Source organism: Carcharhinus amblyrhynchos, unplaced genomic scaffold (genome assembly GCF_965287045.1).
Source record: "Carcharhinus amblyrhynchos unplaced genomic scaffold, sCarAmb.v2.hapA scaffold_815, whole genome shotgun sequence".
Lineage (NCBI taxonomy): Eukaryota > Metazoa > Chordata > Chondrichthyes > Carcharhiniformes > Carcharhinidae > Carcharhinus > Carcharhinus amblyrhynchos.
In genome coordinates this window covers 11,407-34,381 of record NW_027650555.1, presented here as the reverse complement: position 1 = coordinate 34,381, position 22,975 = coordinate 11,407, and the positions used below count along the sequence as shown (strand labels likewise).

The 22,975-nt window shown below is 50.1% G+C and overlaps 1 protein-coding gene across 1 annotated transcript; it reads right to left on the bottom strand.

Moving 5' to 3' along the window:
- Nucleotides 1-1,459: 1,459 nt before the first annotated feature.
- Nucleotides 1,460-13,011, bottom strand: LOC145340169 (glutathione S-transferase kappa 1-like). Its single transcript, XM_080184600.1, has 9 exons — nt 12,972-13,011; nt 12,073-12,158; nt 11,143-11,224; nt 9,612-9,740; nt 7,812-7,912; nt 6,452-6,487; nt 4,845-4,961; nt 3,386-3,479; nt 1,460-1,733 (listed from the first exon to the last, which is right to left on the bottom strand). Exons 2-9 carry the CDS (start codon nt 12,142-12,144, stop codon nt 1,699-1,701), a joined length of 666 nt encoding a protein of 221 aa, XP_080040726.1. The 5' UTR covers nt 12,145-12,158; nt 12,972-13,011; the 3' UTR covers nt 1,460-1,698.
- Nucleotides 13,012-22,975: the final 9,964 nt, after the last annotated feature.

Genomic DNA, 22,975 nt, shown 5'->3' with positions numbered 1-22,975 from the left:
GCAGCTTTATAGAACCTTAGTGAGGCCGCACTTGGAAATATAGAGTTCAATTCTGGGTCACCCACACTACCAGAAGGATGTGGAGGCTTTGGAGAGGGTGACAGAAAAGATTTGCCAGGATGTTGCCCCTGGTACGGAGGGGAATTAGCTCTGAGGAGAGGTTGGAGAAACTTGGTTTGTTCTGACTGGAGGTTGAGGGGGAGATCCTGATAGAAGTCTATAAGATGATGAGAGGGACAGAGTGGAGAGTCAGAAGCTTTTTCCCTTATTTTTTTAAAAATTCTCTTTGTTCTCTGCATCATTTTGTTGGCGTCGTGCTTCAACTGCGTGACGAATAAAGCTCGCATTCACGAAAAAGAAAAGATTCCCTATTTGTCAGTCGAATCGTTCCAGGTCAGGACGTCCGATCCTGAGGCTTTTTATTGGGATTTGCTCCGGGCTTCCCAAAGCGATTTCGGCCTGGGACCCAGAACGTGTGAAAGGGGGAGCGGGAAGGGATGGAAATTTGCATCGGGAGATAAGGAGGGGGACTTTGGCGCTGTCGCAATTGGGTGGAAGATCTGGAGGAGGGGGGAAAATCGCAAAGTGACGGGACAGTCATTGACGTAGATAAAAGGGGCGAAACTCACCAAGATAACTTCATTCTTTGAGAGAGAGAGAGAGATGGTAGGCGGGGTAGTTTGGACGTGGAGTGCGACAGATCGGCGGAGAAAGCAAACTGGAGCCGCTCTTCGTCGAGACAAAGGTGTCTGCAAGATTTCGATACGAGGAAACTGTGTCCAGTTTTGGTCTCCTTACTTGAGAAAGGATAGACTGGCACTGGAGTGGGGTGGAGGAGGGGTGGGGGGGGGGCGTTGCAGAGGAGATTCATGAGGTTGATTCCGGAGGGTTGGCTTATGGAGGAGAGACTGGGGGTGGGGGGGTGCGGCGACACTCATTGGGATTCAGAAGAACGAGGGGGAGATCTTACAGAAACGCCCACTGGTGGGCGAAACTAGAACTGGGGGGGGGGGGGGGGGGCACGGCCTCAAGATAAGGGGGATTTAGGACTGAGTTGAGGAGGAACTTCTTCACACAAAGGGGTGGAGAATCTGTGGAATCCCCTGCCCAGTTGGGGCTCCCCCTCATTTTTAAGGCGAGGATAGATAGATTTTTGAACAGTAAAAGGGTGAAGGGGAGCGGGCGGGAAAGTGGAGCTGGGTCCACGGAGAGATCAGCCACGATCTTATTGAATGGGGGGGGGGGGCAAACGAGAGGGGGGCGAATGGCCAACTCCTGCCCCAAGTTCTCATGAGAGGTGGACTTCCACGACGGAATGAGAGAGCCACAACGCGGAGAAATTGTTCCCAGCAGCAACGGTGGATGTTTGTGGGAATAACGGGGGAATTTCTCTGGGGGACAATCTACGGAGGTTGTTGTCTATAAGGAGCGTTCAGCCTTGAATTTAACCAAGCAGCAATCTTTTCGGGCAACGTTTGTCCGTTCACTGTGTGAATGTAATTTTGTGTGTTTGAGTTTTCTTCTCTCCGTTTCGGTTTAAAGTTTAACTTTAATCTGCGCAGTTCTCCGGGGGGGTGGGGGGGATCTGAAATTCTTGCTCCTGACCTTTGGTACAAACCTCATACCCACCCACCCCCTCTGTCTCCGGGTTTCAGGGTTCGCCGAGGTTCACTAACTGCCTCCTCACCCAGGGTTCCCTCAGCCTCGAGGGACTGGTCCCTTCCACTCCTCACCTGTCAGGAGGGAAAGACAGGTTCAGATTAAGAGTCAAACTACCCCCCCCGTCATTCCCTCCCCCCAGCCCGTTCTCCTCTCATCCGCATTGCTCTCTCTCCGTCTCTCGCCCTCACTCATCGTCCACTCTTTTTGCCTCCCTCTCTCACCCTCTTGCATTCCCCCTCTCTCTCTCTCCTTTTCTGTCTTTCTCTCTGACTCTTTCTGTCTCCCTCTCTCTCTGTGTGTATCTCACTGTCTCATTCTCTCTCTCTCTCTCTCTGCCTCTCTCTCGCTCTCTCTTTCTCTGCCTCTCTCTCCCTCTATGTCTCTTTCTGTCTCTCTCTCTCTCACTGCCTCTCTCTCTCTCTCTCTGCCTCTCTCTCTCTCTCTCTGCCTCTCTCTCTCTCTCTCTGCCTCTCTCTCGCTCTCTCTCTCTCTGCCTCTCTCTCCCTCTATGTCTCTTTCTGTCTCTCTCTCTCTCTCACTGCCTCTCCCTCTCTCTCTCAGTATCTCACCTCTCACATGCCTCCCTCTCTCTCACTCTATCCCATCCCAAAAGTGTCTCTGTGTTTCTCTCTCTGCATCCACATCTTAAATCCTCCACACTCTCTCCCTTTCTCTCCATCACTCTCTCTGTCTCTCTCTCTCTGTCTCCTTCTCTCTCTCTGACTCTTTCTGTCTCCCTCTCTCTCTCTCTGTTTATCTCACTGTCTCATTCTCTGTCTCTCTCTCTCCCTGTCTCTGTATGTGTCTGTCTCTCTCACTCTGTCTGTCTTTCTGTTTTTCTCTCTATCTCACACTCTGTCTCTCTCTCTCTCGGTGTCTCTCTCTCTGAGTTTCTCTCTCTCTGTCTCTCCCTGTCTCTCTCTCTCTGTCTCTGTCTGTCTCTCCCTGTCTCTCTCTCTCTGTCTCTGTCTGTCTCTCTCTCTCTGTCTGTCTCTCTCTCAGTCGCTCTCTCTCTCTCTGTCTCTCTCTCTCTCTTGCTCTCTATCTCTTTGCCTCGCTCTCTCTCGCTCTCTATCTCTCTGTCGCTCTCTCTCTCTCTCTGCCTCTCTCAGTCTCTCTCTCTCTCTCGCTCTCTTTGCCTCTCTATCTCTCTGTCGCTCTCTCTGTCTCTCTCTCTCTCTCTGCCTCTCTATCTCTCTGTCGCTCTCTCTGTCTCTCTCTCTCTCTCTGCCTCTCTATCTCTCTGTCGCTCTCTCTATCTCTCTGTCGCTCTCTCTCTCTGCCTCTCTCAGTCTCTCTGTCTCTCTCTCTCTCTTGCTCTCTTTGCCTCTCTATCTCTCTGTCGCTCTCTCTGTCTCTCTCTCTCTCTCTGCCTCTCTATCTCTCTGTCGCTCTCTCTATCTCTCTGTCGCTCTCTCTCTCTCTCGATATCTCACCTCTCACATCCCTCCCTCTCTCTCACTCTATCCCATCCCAAAAGTGTCTCTGTGTATCTCTCTCTCTCTGCATCCACATCTTAAACCCTCCACACTCTTTCTCTCCATCACTCTCTCTGAGTATCTGTCTCCTTCTCTCTTTGTGTGTGTGTCTCTCTCTCTGAATCTTTCTGTCTCCCTCTCTCTCTCTCTCTGTGCATCTCAGTGTCTCATTCTCTGTCTCTCTCCCTTTCTCTCCATCTCTCCCTGTCTCTGTAAGTGTCTCTCTCTCTCTCTCTCTCTCTTACCCAGGATATTTGCGATCAGTTCCATTCGATCCGTTCCAAAGTAAATCTGTGATCCCCCATCCTGGTGGGTGACGAAGGTGGGCATTCCAAATGCCTGTGGACGAAGGTTATTCACTTATTACTCACAGGTCCGCTGACATTAACACTGCAATGGAGCGACTGCCAAAACCTCCTGGGATGATGGGGGATTCCGACCCCCTTCCCTAACAGCGCCGTGGGTGTACCTACACCACACACACACACACGGGGACTGACTGATGTCCAATAACAATCCCGGAACTCCCTCACTAACAGCACCGTGGGTGTACCTACACCACACACACACACACGGGGACTGACTGATGTCCAATAACAATCCCGGAACTCCCTCACTAACAGCACTGTGGGTGTACCTACACCACACACACACACACGGGGACTGACTGATGTCCAATAACAATCCCAGAACTCCCTCACTAACAGCACCGTGGGTGTACCTACACCACACACACACACACACAGGGACTGACTGATGTCCAGCAACAATCTTGGGACTCCCCTCTCTAACAGCGCCGTGGGTGTACCTACACCACACACACACGGGGACTGACTGATGTCCAATAACAATCCTGGGACTCCCTCCCTAACAGCACCGTGGGTGTACCTACACCACACACACACACACGGGGACTGACTGATGTCCAATAACAATCCTGGGACTCCCTCCCTAACAGCACCGTGGGTGTACCTACACCACACACACACACACGGGGACTGACTGATGTCCAATAACAATCCCGGAACTCCCCTCCCTAACAGCGCCGTGGGTGTACCTACACCACACACACACACACACACACACGGGGACTGACTGATGTCCAATAACAATCCCGGAACTCCCTCCCTAACAGCGCCGTGGGTGTACCTACACCACACACACACACACGGGGACTGACTGATGTCCAATAACAATCCCGGAACTCCCCTCCCTAACAGCGCCGTGGGTGTACCTACACCACACACACACACACGGGGACTGACTGATGTCCAATAACAATCCCGGAACTCCCCTCCCTAACAGCGCCGTGGGTGTACCTACACCACACACACACACACGGGGACTGACTGATGTCCAATAACAATCCCGGAACTCCCCTCCCTAACAGCGCCGTGTGTGTACCTACACCACACACACACACACACACACACGGGGACTGACTGATGTCCAATAACAATCCCGGAACTCCCTCCCTAACAGCGCCGTGGGTGTACCTACACCCCACACACACACACACACGGGGACTGACTGATGTCCAATAACAATCCCGGAACTCCCTCCCTAACAGCACCGTGGGTGTACCTACACCACACATGGGGGTGGGGAGATGGGCAATGAGAGGGCCAGGGGTCAGACAGAGAGCTTGTGTTTAACCACACCCCGTGTGTGGTTAAATGACCAATCCCCACCCTCCGCACTCACTCCAAACTGAAGGAGTTCGTCAGTCACTGCCTTCAGACGGGACTTGACGTCCGGAGCTGATGACATTTCCAAAAGCTGCCGTGTAGTTCCCTCCGGAATGCCAGCTGTAATTCCGGCCTAGGGACAGAGAGAGACAGAGTGTGAGAGAGTGTGTGAGAGAGAGAGAGAGAGAGAGAGAGAAACAGAGAGAGAGACAGAGTGTGAGAGAGTGTGAGAGAGAGAGAGAGACAGAGAGAGGGAGAGAGTGTGAGAGAGACAGAGAGAGACAGAGAGACAGAGACAGAGAGAGAGAGAGAGAGACAGAGAGAGAGAGAGAGAGACAGAGAGAGAGAGAGACAGAGTGTGAGAGAGTGTGAGAGAGAGAGAGAGACAGAGAGAGAGAGAGACAGAGAGAGACAGAGAGAGAGAGAGAGAGAGAGAGAGACAGAGAGAGAGAGAGTTAGAGAGAGAGAGACAGAGAGGGAGAGAGAGAGAGAGACAGAGAGAGAGATAGAGAGACAGAGAGCGTGAGTTAGAGAGAGAGAGAGAGAGACAGAGAGGGAGAGAGAGAGAGACAGAGAGAGAGACAGAGAGAGAGAGAGACAGAGAGAGAGAGAGAGAGACAGAGAGAGAGAGAGAGACAGAGAGAGACAGAGAAAGAGAGATTCAGAGACACACAGAGAGCCAAGGTGAGTTAGAAAGATGGGGAGAGAGAGAGATTGAGACTGAGAGGTTGGTGCCCAGGGAGTGAGTACAACCAATCTCTCACACTGATCCCAGGGGAAGGGACATTGCGAAAGGTACAAACCGTCACAAAGATTTTGGAGGAAGTTTCTGATTAAATTCACAAAATTGTGGAAAGACTGAGACACATCAGAGAGAGAGAGAGAATTAGACAGGAGCAGAACAGAGAGAGAGAGAGAGACAGAGAGAGAGAGAGACAGAGAGAGAGAGATGAAGCAGAATAATTGATCTGATGAATCCAGACAGTTTAATTGGATGTGTTGATGGGGATTTTGATTTTGAACGGGGGATCGTGCCCCCTGGGGGAGAGGCGAGAGTTTCCCCCTCTGAGGACTGGGAGAACTCTGGGGGTCTCTGTCTGTCCCAGTGGGGAGCGGCTCCCAGGGAGAGGGGGGTAGACACTGAGTATGGTTAAAACCCTTGGGGGGCATGTGGGGAGGGGGAGAGACAGTCTCGTATCGCGAGGGGGTCGTGGGGGGGAGATACAGTCTCGTATCGCAAGGGGTTTGTAGGGAGGGAGATGGAGGGGAGATACAGCCTCGTATCGCGAGGGGTTTGTAGGGAGGGAGATGGAGGGGAGATACAGTCTCGTATCACGAGGGATTCGTAAGGTGGGGGGTCATGTGGGGGGGGTATATACAGTCTCGTATCGCGAGGGGTTTGTAGGGGGGGGGGTAATGTCGAGGAGGGGAGGGAGGGTAATGTGGGGAACCACAAACTGAGAGACCAGGATTGAATCAAACTGTGACACAGTCTCAGAGATGGCCACAGTTTTTCCCCTGTATCCATTCCATCATCGGAAAAATATCCCATAAATTCACCACGCACACACCATCTCCCCCCCCGTCCACATCCCATCACCCCAGTTCCCCAAAAATACCTACAGAGAACAGACTTTCCACTTCGGTAATATCTTCATCCTGAAAAATACACAACATGGGGTTAGATACAGAGTAAAACTCCCTCTACACTGTCCCCCCATCAAACACTCCCAGGACAGGTACAGCACGGGGTTAGATACAGAGTAAAGCTCCCTCTACACTGTCCCCCCATCAAACACTCCCAGGACAGGGACAGCACAGGGTTAGATACAGAGTAAAGCTCCCTCTACACTGTCCCCCCATCAAACACTCCCAGGACAGGGACAGCACGGGGTTAGATACAGAGTAAAGCTCCCTCTACACTGTCCCCCATCAAACACTCCCAGGACAGGTACAGCACAGGGTTAGATACAGAGTAAAGCTCCCTCTACACTGTCCCCCATCAAACACTCCCAGGACAGGTACAGCACGGGGTTAGATACAGAGTAAAGCTCCCTCTACACTATCCCCCCATCAAACACTCCCAGGACAGGTACAGCACGGGGTTAGATACAGAGTAAAGCTCCCTCTACACTGTCCCCCCATCAAACACTCCCAGAACAGGTACAGCACGGGGTTAGATACAGAGTAAAGCTCCCTCTGCACTGTCCCCCATCAACCACTCCCAGGACAGGTACAGCACAGGGTTAGATACAGAGTAAAGCTCCCTCTACACTGTCCCCCCCATCAAACACTCCCAGGACAGGTACAGCACGGGGTTAGATACAGAGTAAAGCTCCCTCTGCACTGTCCCCCATCAACCACTCCCAGGACAGGTACAGCACAGGGTTAGATACAGAGTAAAGCTCCCTCTACACTGTCCCCCCCATCAAACACTCCCAGGACAGGTACAGCACGGGGTTAGATACAGAGTAAAGCTCCCTCTGCACTGTCCCCCATCAACCACTCCCAGGACAGGTACAGCACAGGGTTAGATACAGAGTAAAGCTCCCTCTACACTGTCCCCCCCATCAAACACTCCCAGGACAGGTACAGCACGGGGTTAGATACAGAGTAAAGCTCCCTCTACACTGTCCCCCCATCAAACACTGCCAGGACAGGTATAGTATGGGGTTAGATACAGAGTAAAGCTCCCTCTACACTGTCCCCCCATCAAACACTGCCAGGACAGGTATAGTATGGGGTTAGATACAGAGTAAAGCTCCCTCTACACTGTCCCCCCATCAAACACTCCCAGGACAGGTACAGCACGGGGTTAGATACAGAGTAAAGCTCCCTCTACACTCTCCCCCCATCAAACACTCCCAGGACAGGTACAGCACGGGGTTAGATACAGAGTAAAGCTCCCTCTACACTGTCCCCCCATCAAACACTCCCAGGACAGGTACAGCACGGGGTTAGATACAGAGTAAAGCTCCCTCACCCTGGACCAAATGCGCGTCCAGATTTCTCGAGAAACTGATTCAACGAATTCTGGGTGTGTCATCTGGACAGCCGTAATAAAACGCATCGCAGAGAGACTGCCTGTGAGAGAGAGAGAGACGCTTTTTAAAAGATAAAATTGTCCCCGTCTCTACGACTGCCTCTGGCAGCTCGTTCCAGACACTCACCACCCTCTGGGTGAACAAAATTGCCCCTCTGGACCCTTCTGTATCTCTCCCCTCTCACCTTAAACCTCTGCCCTCTAGTTTTAGACTCCCCTACCTTTGGGGAAAAGATATTGACTATCTCGCTGATCTGTGCCCCTCATTATTTTATAGACCTCGATAAGATCACCCCTCTACGCTCCAGAGAAAAAAGTCCCAGTCTATCCCAGCCTCTCCTTATAACTCAATCCATCAAGTACCCGGTAACATCCTAGTAAATCTTTTCTGCGCTCTTTCTAGTTTAATAATATCCTTTCTATAATAGGGTGACCAGAACCGTACACAGTATTTCCAAGTGTGGCCTTACCAATATCTTGTACAACTTCATTGCAGTGTTAATGTGAGCCTTACTTCTGACGAAAAAAAACGTTAAGATCTGGCTTTTGAATGGACCTACCTCGCATTAAGCTGATCTTTCTCTACACCCTCGCTGTGACTGTAACACTACATTCTGCACCCTCTCCTTTCCTTCTCTATGAACGGTATGCTTTGCCTGTACAACGCGCGAGAAACAATACTTTTCACTGTATCCCAGTGACAATAATAAATCAGATCAAGTAAAATCATATTGAATCTCATTTTGTCCCTGAAGAGAGATTGGGACACAGAACGAGAGACTCAGGATCCCCACCCGGTCTGTCCTTACACTCAACACCCCCCCACCCCCCTCCCCCAACACTGTCTATATATTCCCCAGTGTGTCCCCTGTCTCTGTATCCCTCTGTTCCCCAGTGTGTCCTCTCTCTGTATCCCTCTGTTCCCCAGTGTGTCCTCTCTCTGTATCCCTCTGTTCCCCAGTGTGTCCTCTCTCTGTATCTCTCTGTTCCCCAGTGTGTCCTCTCTCTGTATCCCTCTGTTCCCCAGTGTGTCCTCTCTCTGTATCCCTCTGTTCCCCAGTGTGTCCTCTCTCTGTATCCCTCTGTTCCCCAGTGTGTCCCCTCTCTGTATCCCTCTGTTCCCCAGTGTGTCCTCTCTCTGTATCCCTCTGTTCCCCAGTGTGTCCTCTCTCTGTATCCCTCTGTTCCCCAGTGTGCCCTCTCTCTGTATCCCTCTGTTCCCCAGTGTGTCCTCTCTCTGTATCCCTCTGTTCCCCAGTGTGTCCTCTCTCTGTATCCCTCTGTTCCCCAGTGTGTCCTCTCTCTGTATCCCTCTGTTCTCCAGTGTGTCCTCTCTCTGTATCCCTCTGTTCCCCAGTGTGTCCTCTCTCTGTATCCCTCTGTTCCCCAGTGTGTCCTCTCTCTGTATCCCTCTGTTCCCCAGTGTGTCCTCTCTCTGTATCCCTCTGTTCCCCAGTGTGTCCTCTCTCTGTATCCCTCTGTTCCCCAGTGTGTCCTCTCTCTGTATCCCTCTGTTCCCCAGTGTGTCCTCTCTCTGTATCCCTCTGTTCCCCAGTGTGTCCTCTCTCTGTATCCCTCTGTTCCCCAGTGTGTCCTCTCTCTATGAACGGTATGCTTTGTCTGTACAGCGCGCAAGAAACAATACTGTTCACTGTATCCCAGTGACAATAATAAATCAAATCAAATCAAATGAAATCTTGTTGAATCTCATTCTTGCTCAGGGAGCTGTGCCAACTGTACCTTTCTGGAACATAACATTGAATGGATCACTCGGAAGCGAAAGTGGAACGTCACAGAATTTACCGAGGCGACGCAGATCAGTCACCATGTAGCGAAACTTATTGGGAACAAAAGCAGGAGGTTGGTTACCTACAGAGGAAATGCAGAGATTAGAGAGAAGGCAGCACTGTCGGAGGGTCGGTGCTGAGGGAGCGCCGCACTGTCGGAGGGTCGGTGCTGAGGGAGCGCCGCACTGTGGGAGGGTCGGTGCTGAGGGAGCGCCGCACTGTGGGAGGGTCGGTGCTGAGGGAGCCCCGCACTGTGGGGAGGGTCGGTGCTGAGGGAGCGCCGCACTGTGGGAGGGTCAGTGCTGAGGGAGCGCCGCACTGTGGGAGGGTCGGTGCTGAGGGAGCCCCGCACTGTGGGGAGGGTCGGTGCTGAGGGAGTGCCGCACTGTGGGGAGGGTCAGTGCTGAGGGAGCCCCGCACTGTGGGGAGGGTCGGTGCTGAGGGAGCGCCGCACTGTGGGGAGGGTCAGTGCTGAGGGAGCGCCGCACTGTGGGAGGGTCGGTGCTGAGGGAGCGCCGCACTGTGGGAGGGTCGGTGCTGAGGGAGCCCCGCACTGTGGGGAGGGTCGGTGCTGAGGGAGTGCCGCACTGTGGGGAGGGTCGGTGCTGAGGGAGCGCCGCACTGTGGGAGGGTCAGTGCTGAGGGAGCGCCGCACTGTGGGAGGGTCGGTGCTGAGGGAGTGCCGCACTGTGGGGAGGGTCAGTGCTGAGGGAGCCCCGCACTGTGGGGAGGGTCGGTGCTGAGGGAGCCCCGCACTGTGGGGAGGGTCGGTGCTGAGGGAGCGCCGCACTGTGGGGAGGGTCAGTGCTGAGGGAGTGCCGCACTGTGGGGAGGGTCGGTGCTGAGGGAGCGCCGCACTGTGGGAGGGTCAGTGCCGAGGGAGCGCCGCACTGTGGGAGGGTCAGTGCTGAGGGAGCCCCGCACTGTGGGGAGGGTCGGTGCTGAGGGAGCGCCGCACTGTGGGGAGGGTCAGTGCTGAGGGAGTGCCGCACTGTGGGGAGGGTCGGTGCTGAGGGAGCGCCGCACTGTGGGAGGGTCGGTGCTGAGGGAGCGCCGCACTGTGGGAGGGTCGGTGCTGAGGGAGCGCCGCACTGTGGGGAGGGTCGGTGCTGAGGGAGCGCCGCACTGTGGGAGGGTCAGTGCTGAGGGAGCGCCGCACTGTGGGAGGGTCGGTGCTGAGGGAGCGCCGCACTGTGGGGAGGGTCGGTGCTGAGGGAGCGCCGCACTGTGGGAGGGTCGGTGCTGAGGGAGCGCCGCACTGTGGGGAGGGTCAGTGCTGAGGGAGCGCCGCACTGTGGGAGGGTCGGTGCTGAGGGAGCGCCGCACTGTGGGAGGGTCGGTGCTGAGGGAGCGCCGCACTGTGGGGAGGGTCAGTGCTGAGGGAGCGCCGCACTGTGGGGAGGGTCAGTGCTGAGATTACAATGAGGGGGACAGAGTCGAGAGGGAGAAAAGCTTCTCTGGAAATCAACCCCACGCATCCCTACCCGATTCCTTCATTACCCCTCCCAGGAAGGCTGGTCGCAAACGGAAATCAACATTCCAGAGAGGTTTGTATCGACAGAATATCTGTGAGAGAGAGAGAGAGAGTCAGAAAGATAGACATTTCTCCATCAGTTAGACCCACACTCGGAGCACTGTGCACAGTTCCCGTCTCCCTATCCCCCTCGGTTAGACCCACACTCGGAGCACAGTTCCCGTCTCCCTATCCCCCTCGGTTAGACCCACACTCGGAGCACAGTTCCCGTCTCCCTATCCCCCTCAGTCAGACCCACACTCGGAGCACAGTTCCCGTCTCCCTATCCCCCTCGGTTAGACCCACACTCGGAGCACAGTTCCCGTCTCCCTATCCCCCTCGGTTAGACCCACACTCGGAGCACAGTCCCCGTCTCCCTATCCCCCTCGGTTAGACCCACACTCGGAGCACAGTTCCCGTCTCCCTATCCCCCTCGGTTAGACCCACACTCGGAGCACAGTTCCCGTCTCCCTATCCCCCTCGGTTAGACCCACACTCGGAGCACAGTTCCCGTCTCCCTATCCCCCTCGGTTAGACCCACACTCGGAGCACAGTTCCCGTCTCCCTATCCCCCTCGGTTAGACCCACGCTCGGAGCACAGTTCCCCGTCTCGCTATCCCCCTCGGTTAGACCCACACTCGGAGCACCGTGCACAGTTCCCCGTCTCCCTATCTCCCTCGGCTAGACCACACTCGGAGCACCGTGCACAGTTCCCGTCTCCCTATCCCCTCGGTCAGACCCACACTCGGAGCACCGTGCACAGTTCCCGTCTCCCTATCCCCCTCGGTTAGACCCACACTCGGAGCACAGTTCCCGTCTCCCTATCCCCCTCGGTCAGACCCACACTCGGAGCACAGTTCCCGTCTCCCTATCCCCTCGGATCGACCCACACTGAACTTACCTCGAATCCTACCCAGGAATAGGGAGAGATCACATCATAAAATAAATCCAAAACTCGCCCTCGAGCACTCATTCTTCAGTCGGACTCTGAAAAAGGGATAGAAATTGCAGGTTTAGTTTGTAATGCGTCACACAGTCATCACCATAATAACCCAATCTCAATCGAGAAACACTATGCTTTGTCTGTATCGTGCGGAAGAAATAATACTTTTCACTGTCTCTCTCTGTCTCTCTCCCTCTCTCTCTCTCTCTCTGTCACTCTCTCTCTCTCTGTCACTCTCTCTCTCTCTCCCCCTCTGTCACTATCTCTCTCTCTCTCTGTCTCTCTCTCTCTGTCTCTCTCTCTCTCTCTGTCTCTCTCTCTGTCTCTCTCTCTCTCTCTCTGTCTCTCTCTCTGTCTCTCTCTCTCTCTCTCCCCCTGTCTCTCTCTCTCTCTGTCTGTCTCTCTCTCTCTGTCTCTCTCTATCCCTCTCTCTCTCTCACTCTCCCTCTCTGTCTCTCTCTCTCCCTCTCTGTGTGTCTCTTTCTCTCTGTGTCTGTCTCTCTCTCTCTCTATCCCTCTCTCTCTCTCACTCTCCCTCTCTGTCTCTCTCTCTCCCTCTCTGTGTGTCTCTCTCTCTCTCTCTGTCTCTCTCTCTCTCTGTCTCTCTCTCTCTCTGTCTCTCTCTCTCTCTCTGTCTCTCTCTCTCTGTCTCTCTCTCTCTCTCTCTGTCTCTCTCTCTCTGTCTCTCTCTGTCTCTCTCTGTCTCTCTCTCTCTCCCTCTCTCTCTGTCTCTCTCTCTCTGTCTCTCTCTATCCCTCTCTCTCTCTCACTCTCCCTCTCTGTCTCTCTCTCTCCCTCTCTGTGTGTCTCTTTCTCTCTGTCTCTGTCTCTCTCTCTCTGTGTGTGTCTCCGTTCACCTCTCCCCCTGACGTTCTGTCTCTCTCTCTCTCTCACTCCTGACCTTTATCCTTTCCTGTTGTGTGTGTCGGATTCAGGAAGTGTGGGTTGGGGGGTGGAGCTCAGAGGAGCGGAGAAAGGGGCCACCGCAGGGGGGCTCGAGAGAGAGGGGGCAGGCGAGGGGCAGGATACTGGACAGAGCCTCAGTACGTGACCCCTTGAGCTGGGGGGGGACAGACTCTCCCCAGGGTGGGGGGGGATAGTGGGGGTTGGTGGGGTTGAGGGGGGGGTGGGGGGGAAGGGGAAGGTGACCCCGTCTCTCCCTCGACGGAGGCGAAGCCTGGGGGATTGCCCTCGCCGGGCTCCCGCCTCCCACGCAGGCCTTCGCACAGCAAGATCCCAGAATATGAAACCAGAGTAGGTGGGGTCGGGGGGGGGGTTGCGTGCGGCACCACAGAGAAACAGACACGACCCTGGCTCCAGATGGGGGTGGGGAGGGAACTCCACAAACAGGGCGGAGCAGGAATTCAACTGTGTGATGCCCACTGCAGACGAATAGCATAAGAACATAAGAAATAGGAGCAGGAGTCGGCCATCTGGCCCTTCGAGCCTGCCCCGCCATTCAATAAGATCATGGCTGATCTGTCGTGGCTCAGTTCCACATTCCCGCCCTCTCCCCATAACCCTTAATCCCCTCTCTTATCAAAAACCCATCAACCCGCGTCTTAAAAATATTTAGCGAGGCAGCCTCCACCACTTCAACGGGCAGAGAATTCCAGAGATTCACCACCCTTTGAGTGAAGAAGTTCCTCCTCAACTCCGTTCTAAACCACCCCCCCTTTATCTTGAGGCTGTGCCCCCTAGTCCTACTGTCCTTTCTGAGCGGGAAGAGTCTCTCCACCTCTATCCTATCCATCCCATTCATCATCTTATACGTCTCAATGAGATCTCCCCTCATTCTTCTAAACTCTAACGAGTACAAGCCTAGTTTATTCAGCATCTCCTCATAGCTCAATCCCCTCAACTCTGGTATCAGCCTAGTAAACCTCCTCTGCACTCCCTCCGGGGCCAAAATATCCTTGCGCAGGTGCGGCGCCCAAAACTGCACACAGTACTCCAGCTGCGGCCTCACCAATGCCCTATACAGCTGCAGCAAGACCTCCCTACTTTTATATTCAATCCCCCTCGCTATGAAGGCCAGCATCCCATTCGCCTTCCTGACCACCTGCTGTACCTGCAAGCTGGGTTTTTGCGACTCATGCACAAGGACCCCGAGGTCCCTCTGCACCGTCGCCTGCTGCAGTTTTTCGCCACGTAAGTAATAGTCCTTCCTACCATTCTTCCTACCAAAGTGGACCACCTCGCACTTGCCAACATTAAATTCCATTTGCCATTTCCTGGCCCATTCGCCCAGCCTATCTAGATCCTTCTGCAGACTCTCCACACCCTCCGCACAATTTGCCTTTCCCCCAATCTTGGTGTCATCAGCAAATTTCGATACCCTACACTCGGTTCCCTCCTCCAGATCATCTATATAAATGGTAAATAGCTGAGGCCCCAGCACCGACCCCTGGGGCACCCCACTAGTCACCAACCGCCAATCCGAATAGCACCCATTGACCCCCACTCTCTGCCTCCTATTTGACAACCAATCCTCTATCCACGCTAACACCCTACCCCCAACTCCATGTCCATAGCCATGGAGAATTTCGCGCCCTCTCTGCGGGCAGGGGCACCCCCCCCCCCCCCCCCACTATACTCCCCACTTAGAGTCAGTGTGTGTGGGACCCCAGTGAGAGTCAGTGTGTGTGGGACCCCAGTGAGAGTCAGTGTGTGTGTGGGACCCCAGTGAGAGTCAGTGTGTGTGTGGGACCCCAGTGAGAGTCAGTGTGTGTGGGACCCCAGTGAGAGTCAGTGTGTGTGTGGGACCCCAGTGAGAGTCAGTGTGTGTGTGGGACCCCAGTGAGAGTCAGTGTGTGTGTGGGACCCCAGTGAGAGTCAGTGTGTGTGTGGGACCCCAGTGAGAGTCAGTGTGTGTGGGACCCCAGTGAGAGTCAGTGTGTGTGGGACCCCAGCGAGAGTCAGTGTGTGTGTGGGACCCCAGTGAGAGTCAGTGTGTGTGGGACCCGTACCCCAGTGAGAGTCAGTGTGTGTGGGACCCCAGTGAGAGTCAGTGTGTGTGTGGGACCCGTACCCCAGTGAGAGTCAGTGTGTGTGGGACCCCAGTGAGAGTCAGTGTGTGTGGGACCCCAGTGAGAGTCAGTGTGTGTGGGACCCCAGTGAGAGTCAGTGTGTGTGGGAGCCGTACCCCAGTGAGAGTCAGTGTGTGTGGGAGCCCAGTGAGAGTCAGTGTGTGTGGGACCCGTACCCCAGTGAGAGTCAGTGTGTGTGGGACCCGTACCCCAGTGAGAGTCAGTGTGTGTGGGACCCCAGTGAGAGTCAGTGTGTGTGGGGCCCCAGTGAGAGTCAGTGTGTGTGGGACCCGTACCCCAGTGAGAGTCAGTGTGTGTGGGACCCGTACCCCAGTGAGAGTCAGTGTGTGTGGGACCCCAGTGAGAGTCAGTGTGTGTGGGACCCGTACCCCAGTGAGAGTCAGTGTGTGTGGGACCCGTACTCCAGTGAGAGTCAGTGTGTGTGGGACCCCAGTGAGAGTCAGTGTGTGTGGGACCCGTACCCCAGTGAGAGTCAGTGTGTGTGGGACCCCAGTGAGAGTCAGTGTGTGTGTGGGACCCCAGTGAGAGTCAGTGTGTGTGGGACCCCAGTGAGAGTCAGTGTGTGTGGGACCCCAGTGAGAGTCAGTGTGTGTGGGACCCCAGTGAGAGTCAGTGTGTGTGGGAGCCGTACCCCAGTGAGAGTCAGTGTGTGTGGGACCCGTACCTCTTTCTGCTCTGCACGATTTCTATGATTCTATAAACCCCAACATTGGAAACTATTGGGATTGGTTTAGAGGCTTAAAGAAAAAGGACAGCATGAACATTGAGGGCCGAAAGGCTGTGCTGTATTGTAACACGTTGGACCGAAGGAGTGAGGGTTCGATTCCCGGCTCGGGCCACTGTCTGTGTGGAGTTTGCACATTCTCCTCGTGTCTGCGTGGGTTTTCTCTGGGTGCTCCGGTTTCCTTCCACAGTCCAAAGGCGTGTAGGTTAGTTTGATTGGCCATGCTAAAAAATTGCCCCTTAGTGTCCTGGGATGCGTAGGTTAGAGGGCTGAGTGGGTAAAACATGTCAGGATATGGGGGTAGGGCCTGGGTGGGATTGTGGGCATTGCAGTTCTGATGGGCCGAATGGCCTCTTTTTGCACAGTAGGGTTTCTATGATTCTATGATATCACCACCAAATTCAACAACAACCTCAATATTGAAACACCAACAAATTCAACCTCAACATTGAGAAAGACCAACAAATTCAACAATAACCTCAATGTAGAAAACAACAACAAATTCAACAACAACCTCAACATTGAAAACACGAACAAATTCAACAACAACCCCAGTATTGAAAACACCACCAATTTCGACCACAGCCCAACATTGAAAACACCAACAAATTCAACAACAACCTCAACATTGAAAACACCAACAAATTCAACAACAACCTCAACATTGAAAACACCAACAAATTCAACAACAACATCAACATTGAAAATCCATAAAATCAACAACAACCTCAGCTGTGAAAACACCAACAAATTCAACAACAACCTCAACATTGGGAAACACCAACAAATTCAAAAACAGCCTGAACATTGAGAACACAAACAAACCCAACAACAACCCCAACATTGAGAAACAATAAAAAATTCAACAACAACCTCAACATTGGGAGAGACCAACAAATTCAACAACAACCCCAAAAATGAAAACACCAACAAATACAACGACTTCAACCTTGAAAGCATCAACAAATTCAACAACAATCTCAACATTGAGAAAGAGCAACAAATTCAACAACCTCAACATTGAAAAACCAATAAATTCAACAACAACCTCAACATTAATAAACACGAACAATTTCAACAACAACCTCAACATTGGGAAACACCAACAAATTCAACATCAACCCCAACATTGAAAACACCAACAAATTCATCAACAACCTCAACATTGAGAAACACCAACAAATTCAACAACAACCTCAACATTGGGAAACACCAACAAATTCAACAACAACCTCAACATTGAGAAACAACAACAAATTCAACAACAACCCCAACATTGAGAAACACCAACAAATTCAACAACAACCTCAATGTTGAAGAACACCAACAATTCCAACACAGACCCCAACATCGAGAAACACCAACAAATCCAACAACAACCCCAACATCAAGAGCACCAACAAATTCAACAACTCCAACATTGAGAAATACCAACAAATTCAACAACAACCTCAACATCAAGAATTACCAACAAAATCAACAACAAAACCAACATTGAGAAGCACCAACATATTCAACAACAATCTCAACATTGTGAACACCAACAAATTCAACAACAACCTCAACAATGAGAAAGAACAACAACTTCAACAACAACCCCAACATTGAGAACACCAACCAGTTCATCAACAACCCCAACAATGAGAACACCAACCAGTTCAACAACAACCTGAACTGAGAGAGACAACAAATTCAACAACAACCTCAACATTGCAAAACACCAACAAATTCAACAACAACCCCAACATTGAGAAACACAAGAATTCAACAACAACCTCAGCATTGCAAAACACCAACAAATTCAACAACAACCTCAATGATGAGAAACAACAACAACTTCAACAACAACCCCAACATTGAGAACACCAACCCGTTCAACAACAATCCCAACATTGAGAACACCAACAAGTTCAACAACCTCAACATTGAGAGACAACAACAAATTCAACAACAACCTCAACATTGGGAAACACCAACAAGTTCAACAACAACCCCAACATTGAGAACACAAACAAATCCAACAACATCCCCAACTATGAGAAACAACAGAAAATTCAACAATAACGTCAACATTGGGAAACACCAGCAAATTCAACAACCCCAACGATGAAAACACCAACAAATTCAACAACTTCAACCTTGAAAGCATCAACAAATTCAACAACAACCTCAACATTGAAAAACCAATAAATTCAACACCAACCTCAACATTGAGAAACACCAACAATATCAACAACAACCTCAACTTTGAAAACACCAACAAATTCAACAACAGCCTCAACATTGAGAAACACCAACAAATTCAACAACAACCCCAACATTGAGAAACACCAACAAATTCAACAATAAACTCAACACTGAGAAACACCAACAAATTCAACAACCTCAACATTGAAGAAACCAACAAATTCAACAACAACATCAACATTGAGAAACACTAACAAATTCAACAACAACCCAAACATTGAGAAACACCAACAAATTCAACAACAACCTCAACATTAAAAAAACAATAAATTCAACAACAACCTCAACATTGAGAAACACCAGCAATATCAACAACAACCTCAACATTGAAAACACCAACAAATTCAACAACAGCCTCAACATTGAGAAACACCAACAAATTCAACAACAACCTCAACATTGAACAAACCAAAAAATTCAACAACAACCTCAACATTGAGAAACACTAACTAATTCAACAACAACCTCAACATTGTGAAACACTAACAAATTCAACAACAACCCAAACATTGAGAAACACCAACAAATTCAACAACAACCTCCACATTGAAAAACCAATAAATTCAACAGCAACCTCAACATTGAAAACACCAACAAATTCAACAACAGCCTCAACATTGAGAAACACTAACAAATTCTCCAACAACCCCAACATTGAGAAAGACCAACAAATTCAACAACAACTTCAACATTGAGAAACATGAACAAATTCAACGACAACCTCAATGTTGAAGAACACCAACATATCCAACAACCACCCCAACATCGAGAAACACCAACAAATCCAACAACAACCCCAACATCAAGAAACACCAACAAATTCAACAAGAACCTCAACGTTGAGAAACAACAAATTCAATAACAACCCCAACATTGTGATCACCAACCAGTTCAACAACAACCCCAACATTGAGAACACCAACCAGTTCAACAACAACCTCAACATCGAGAAACACCAACAAATTCAACAACAACCTCAATGTTGAAGTACACCAACAAATCCAACAACAACCCCAACATCGAGAAACACTAGCAAATCCAACAACAACCCCAACATCAAGAAACACCAGGAAATTGAACAACAACCTCAACATTGAGAAACACTAACTAATTCAACAAGAACTCAACTTTAAAACTCCAACAAATTCAACAACCTCAATATTGAGTAAAACCAACAAGTACAACAACAACCTCAACATTGAGATACACCAACAAATTCAACAACAACCTCAACATTGAGAAACAGCAACAAATAGAACAACAATCTCAACATTGAAAACACCAACAAATTCAACAACAACCTCAACATTGAGAAACACCAACAAATTCAACAACAACCTCAACATTGAGAAACACCAACAAGTTCAAGAACAACCTCAATGTTGAAGAACACCAACAAATCTAACAACAACCCCAACATCAAGAAACACCAACAATTTCAACAACAACCTCAACAATGTGAAACATCAACAACTTCAACAACAACCCCAACATTGAGAACACCAACCAGCTCAACAACAACCTCAACATAGAGAGTCAACAACAAATTCAACAACAACCTCAACATTGAGAAACACCAACGAATTCAACAACAAACTCAACATTGAAAAACGCCAACAAATTCAACAACAAGCTCAATGTGGAAGAACACCAACAAATCCAGCAACAACCCCAACATCGAGAAACACCAGCAAATCCAACAGCAACCCCAACATCAAGAAACACCAACAAATTCAACAACAACCTCAACATTGAGAAACACCAACAAATTCAACAACAACCTGAACATTTAAAACTCCAACAAGTTCAACAACAACCTCAACATTGAGAAAGACCAAGAAATTCAACATCAACCTGAACATTTAAAACTCCAACAAATTCAACAACAATCTCAACATTGAGAAACACCTACAAATTCAACAACAACCTCAACATTGAGAAACACCAACAAATTCAACAACAACCTCAACATTGAGAAACAGTATCAAATTCAACAACAACCTCAATATTGAAGAACACCAACAAATCCAACAACAACCCCAACATCAAGAAACACCAACAAATTCAACAACCCCAACACTGAGAAACACCAACAAATTCAAACACAACCTCAGCTTTGAGATAGATAAACAAATTCAACAACAACCTCAATGTTGAGAAACACCAACAAATTCAACAACAACGCCAGCATTGAGAAACACCAACAAATTCAACAACAACCTCAACATTGAGAAACACCAACAAATTCAACAACAACCTCAATGTTGAAGAACACCAACATATCCAACAACAACCCCAACATCGAGAAACAGCATCAAATCCAACAACAACCCCAACATCAAGAAGCACCAACAAATTCAACAACAACCTCATCATTCAGAAACAACAACAAGTTCAACAGCAACCCCAACACTGAGAACACCAACCAGTTCAACAACAACCTCAACATAGAGAGACAACAACAAATTCAATATCAACCTCTACATTGACAAACACCAACAAATTCAACAACAACTTCAACATTTAAAACTCCAACAATTTCAACAACAACCTCAACATTGAGAAACACCAACAAATTCAACAACACCTCAACATTGATAACACCAGCAAATTCAACAACAACCTCAACATTTAAAACACCAACAAATTCAACAACAACTCAACATTGAGAAACACCAACACATCCAACAACAACCCCAACATCGAGAAACAACATCAAGTCCAATAACAACCCCAACATCAAGAAACACCAATAAACTCAACAACAACCTCAACGTTGAAGAACAACAACACAGGCTGGGGCTGACTTCAGAAATCAAACTTTGATCTCTGAACGAATACGGAACCATCTGCCATTTGTGAGAAAAGCCTACTTCACACAAGAATGAGGGGAGATTTGATAGAGGTGCATAAGATGAGATAGGTATAGATAGAGTGCATGCAAGGAGGCCTTTTCCACTGAGGCTAGGGGAGAAAAAAATCCATAGGGCATGGGTTAAGGGGGAAAAGATTAGAGGGAATATTACATAGAATCATAGAACCCTACAGTGCAGAGAGAGAGGCCCTTCAGCCCATCGACTCTGCACCAACCACAATCCCACCCATTCCCTACATATTTTACCCGCTAATCCCTCTAACCTAAGCATCCTAGTACACTCAGGGGCAATTTCTTAGCATGGCCAATCAACCTAACCCACACATCTTTGGACTGTGGGAGGAAACCCACGCAGACACGAAGAGAATGTACAAACACCACACCGGCAGTGACCCGAGGCTGGGAATCGAACCCAGGCCCCTGGAGCTGTGAAGCAGCAGTGCTAACCCACTGAGGGATGGAGAAAGACGCAGAAAGGGACAGGGAGATTTTGAGAGAGGAAGAGGGAGACAGAGAGAGGGAGATAATTGGACACAAACCAATTGGAGAGTTTGAGAGGTGGAGAGAGAGGCTGGTGCTCAGAGAGTCAGTACAACCAATCTGTGAACCTGATCGAAGGGGAAGGGGCATTGTGCAAGGAACAAACCAACACAAGGAGGAAGTTGTGGGGAAGTTCTCACACGCAGATCGAACCTGAGGAGAGACTGAGAACTGGGAGACAGAGAAGGAGACAACAGAGGAACGGGGTGTGAAAGTGAGGGAGGCAGAGAGACAGAGACACACACACAGAGGGGGACAGACAGACACACAGAATGGAGCCGGACAGAGACTATATCAACACTCAAAGAAAGAGCGTGGAGAGAACAACACCCAGAGCAGGTAAGGAACATTCTTAATAGAGAGAGAGACACAGAGAGAGAGAGAGACAGACAGAGAGAGAGAGAGAGACAGAGAGAGAGAGAGACGGAGAGACAGAGAGAGAGAGAGAGACAGAGAGAGAGACAGAGAGACAGACAGAGACACAACACAGAGAGACAGATACACAGACGGAAAAACAGAGAGAGAAAGAGAGACGGACAGAGAGAGAGAGAGAGAGACACACACAGTGAAAAAAAACAAGCGAGAGGGACACAGAAAGACAGATGAAGAGTGAGACACACAGAGAGAAAAACAGCGAGAGATAGACAGACAGACAGAGGTACATGGAGAGAAGAGCGAAAGAGAGAGAGAGAGAGACAGATGCAGACAGATGGAGACAGAAACACAGCGAGAAAAATTCGAGAGGGACACACAAAGTGTGACAGAGAATTATAGACAAAGACAGAGACGGTTAGACAGAAAGACAGAGAGGGTGTGAAAGATGGTGTGGGATTATTTCTGAGATCTTCCTGGACACAGAGTCAGAATAACCGCACACTTTTATTTTGGATGAACTGTCAGTGTGAACAGGAAAACAGAGACAGAAATTAGAGGAAGTTCTCAACAGAAACATAAAGTCACAAAAAACTGAGACACATCAGAGAGAGAGAGAGAGACAGAAAATGGGAGATACAAACAGAGGAAGAAACAGAGTGAAACTTGGACACAAACCAGGGACAGCAACAAAATTAACAAGAGAAACATCAAAAACATCACAACACCCAGTGCAGGTTAGATAAACTTTTAATAGGGAGGGAGAGTGAGACTATACCTGCCCTGGGATTGTTTGATGGGGGACAGTGTAGAGGGAGCTTTACTCTGTATCTAACCCCGTTCTGTACCTGTCCTGGGAGTGTTTGATGGGGGGACAGTGTAGAGGGAGCTTTACTCTGTATCTAACCCCGTGCTGTACCTGTCCTGGGAGTGTTTGATGGGGACAGTGTAGAGGGAGCTTTACTCTGTATCTAACCCCGTGCTGTACCAGTCCTGGGAGTGTTTGATGGGGGGACAGTGTAGAGGGAGCTTTACTCTGTATCTAACCCCGTG

Coding starts and splice junctions, on each gene's coding strand:
- LOC145340169 (XM_080184600.1), bottom strand. CDS start 12,144: ATGAGTGCTCGAGGGCGAGTTTTGGATTTATTTTATGATGTGATCTCT. Junction 11,225..12,072: donor ATTCCTGGGTAGGATTCGAG/GTAAGTTCAGTG, acceptor TCTCTCTCACAG/ATATTCTGTCGATACAAACC. Junction 9,741..11,142: donor AGGGGTAATGAAGGAATCGG/GTAGGGATGCGT, acceptor TTTCCTCTGTAG/GTAACCAACCTCCTGCTTTT.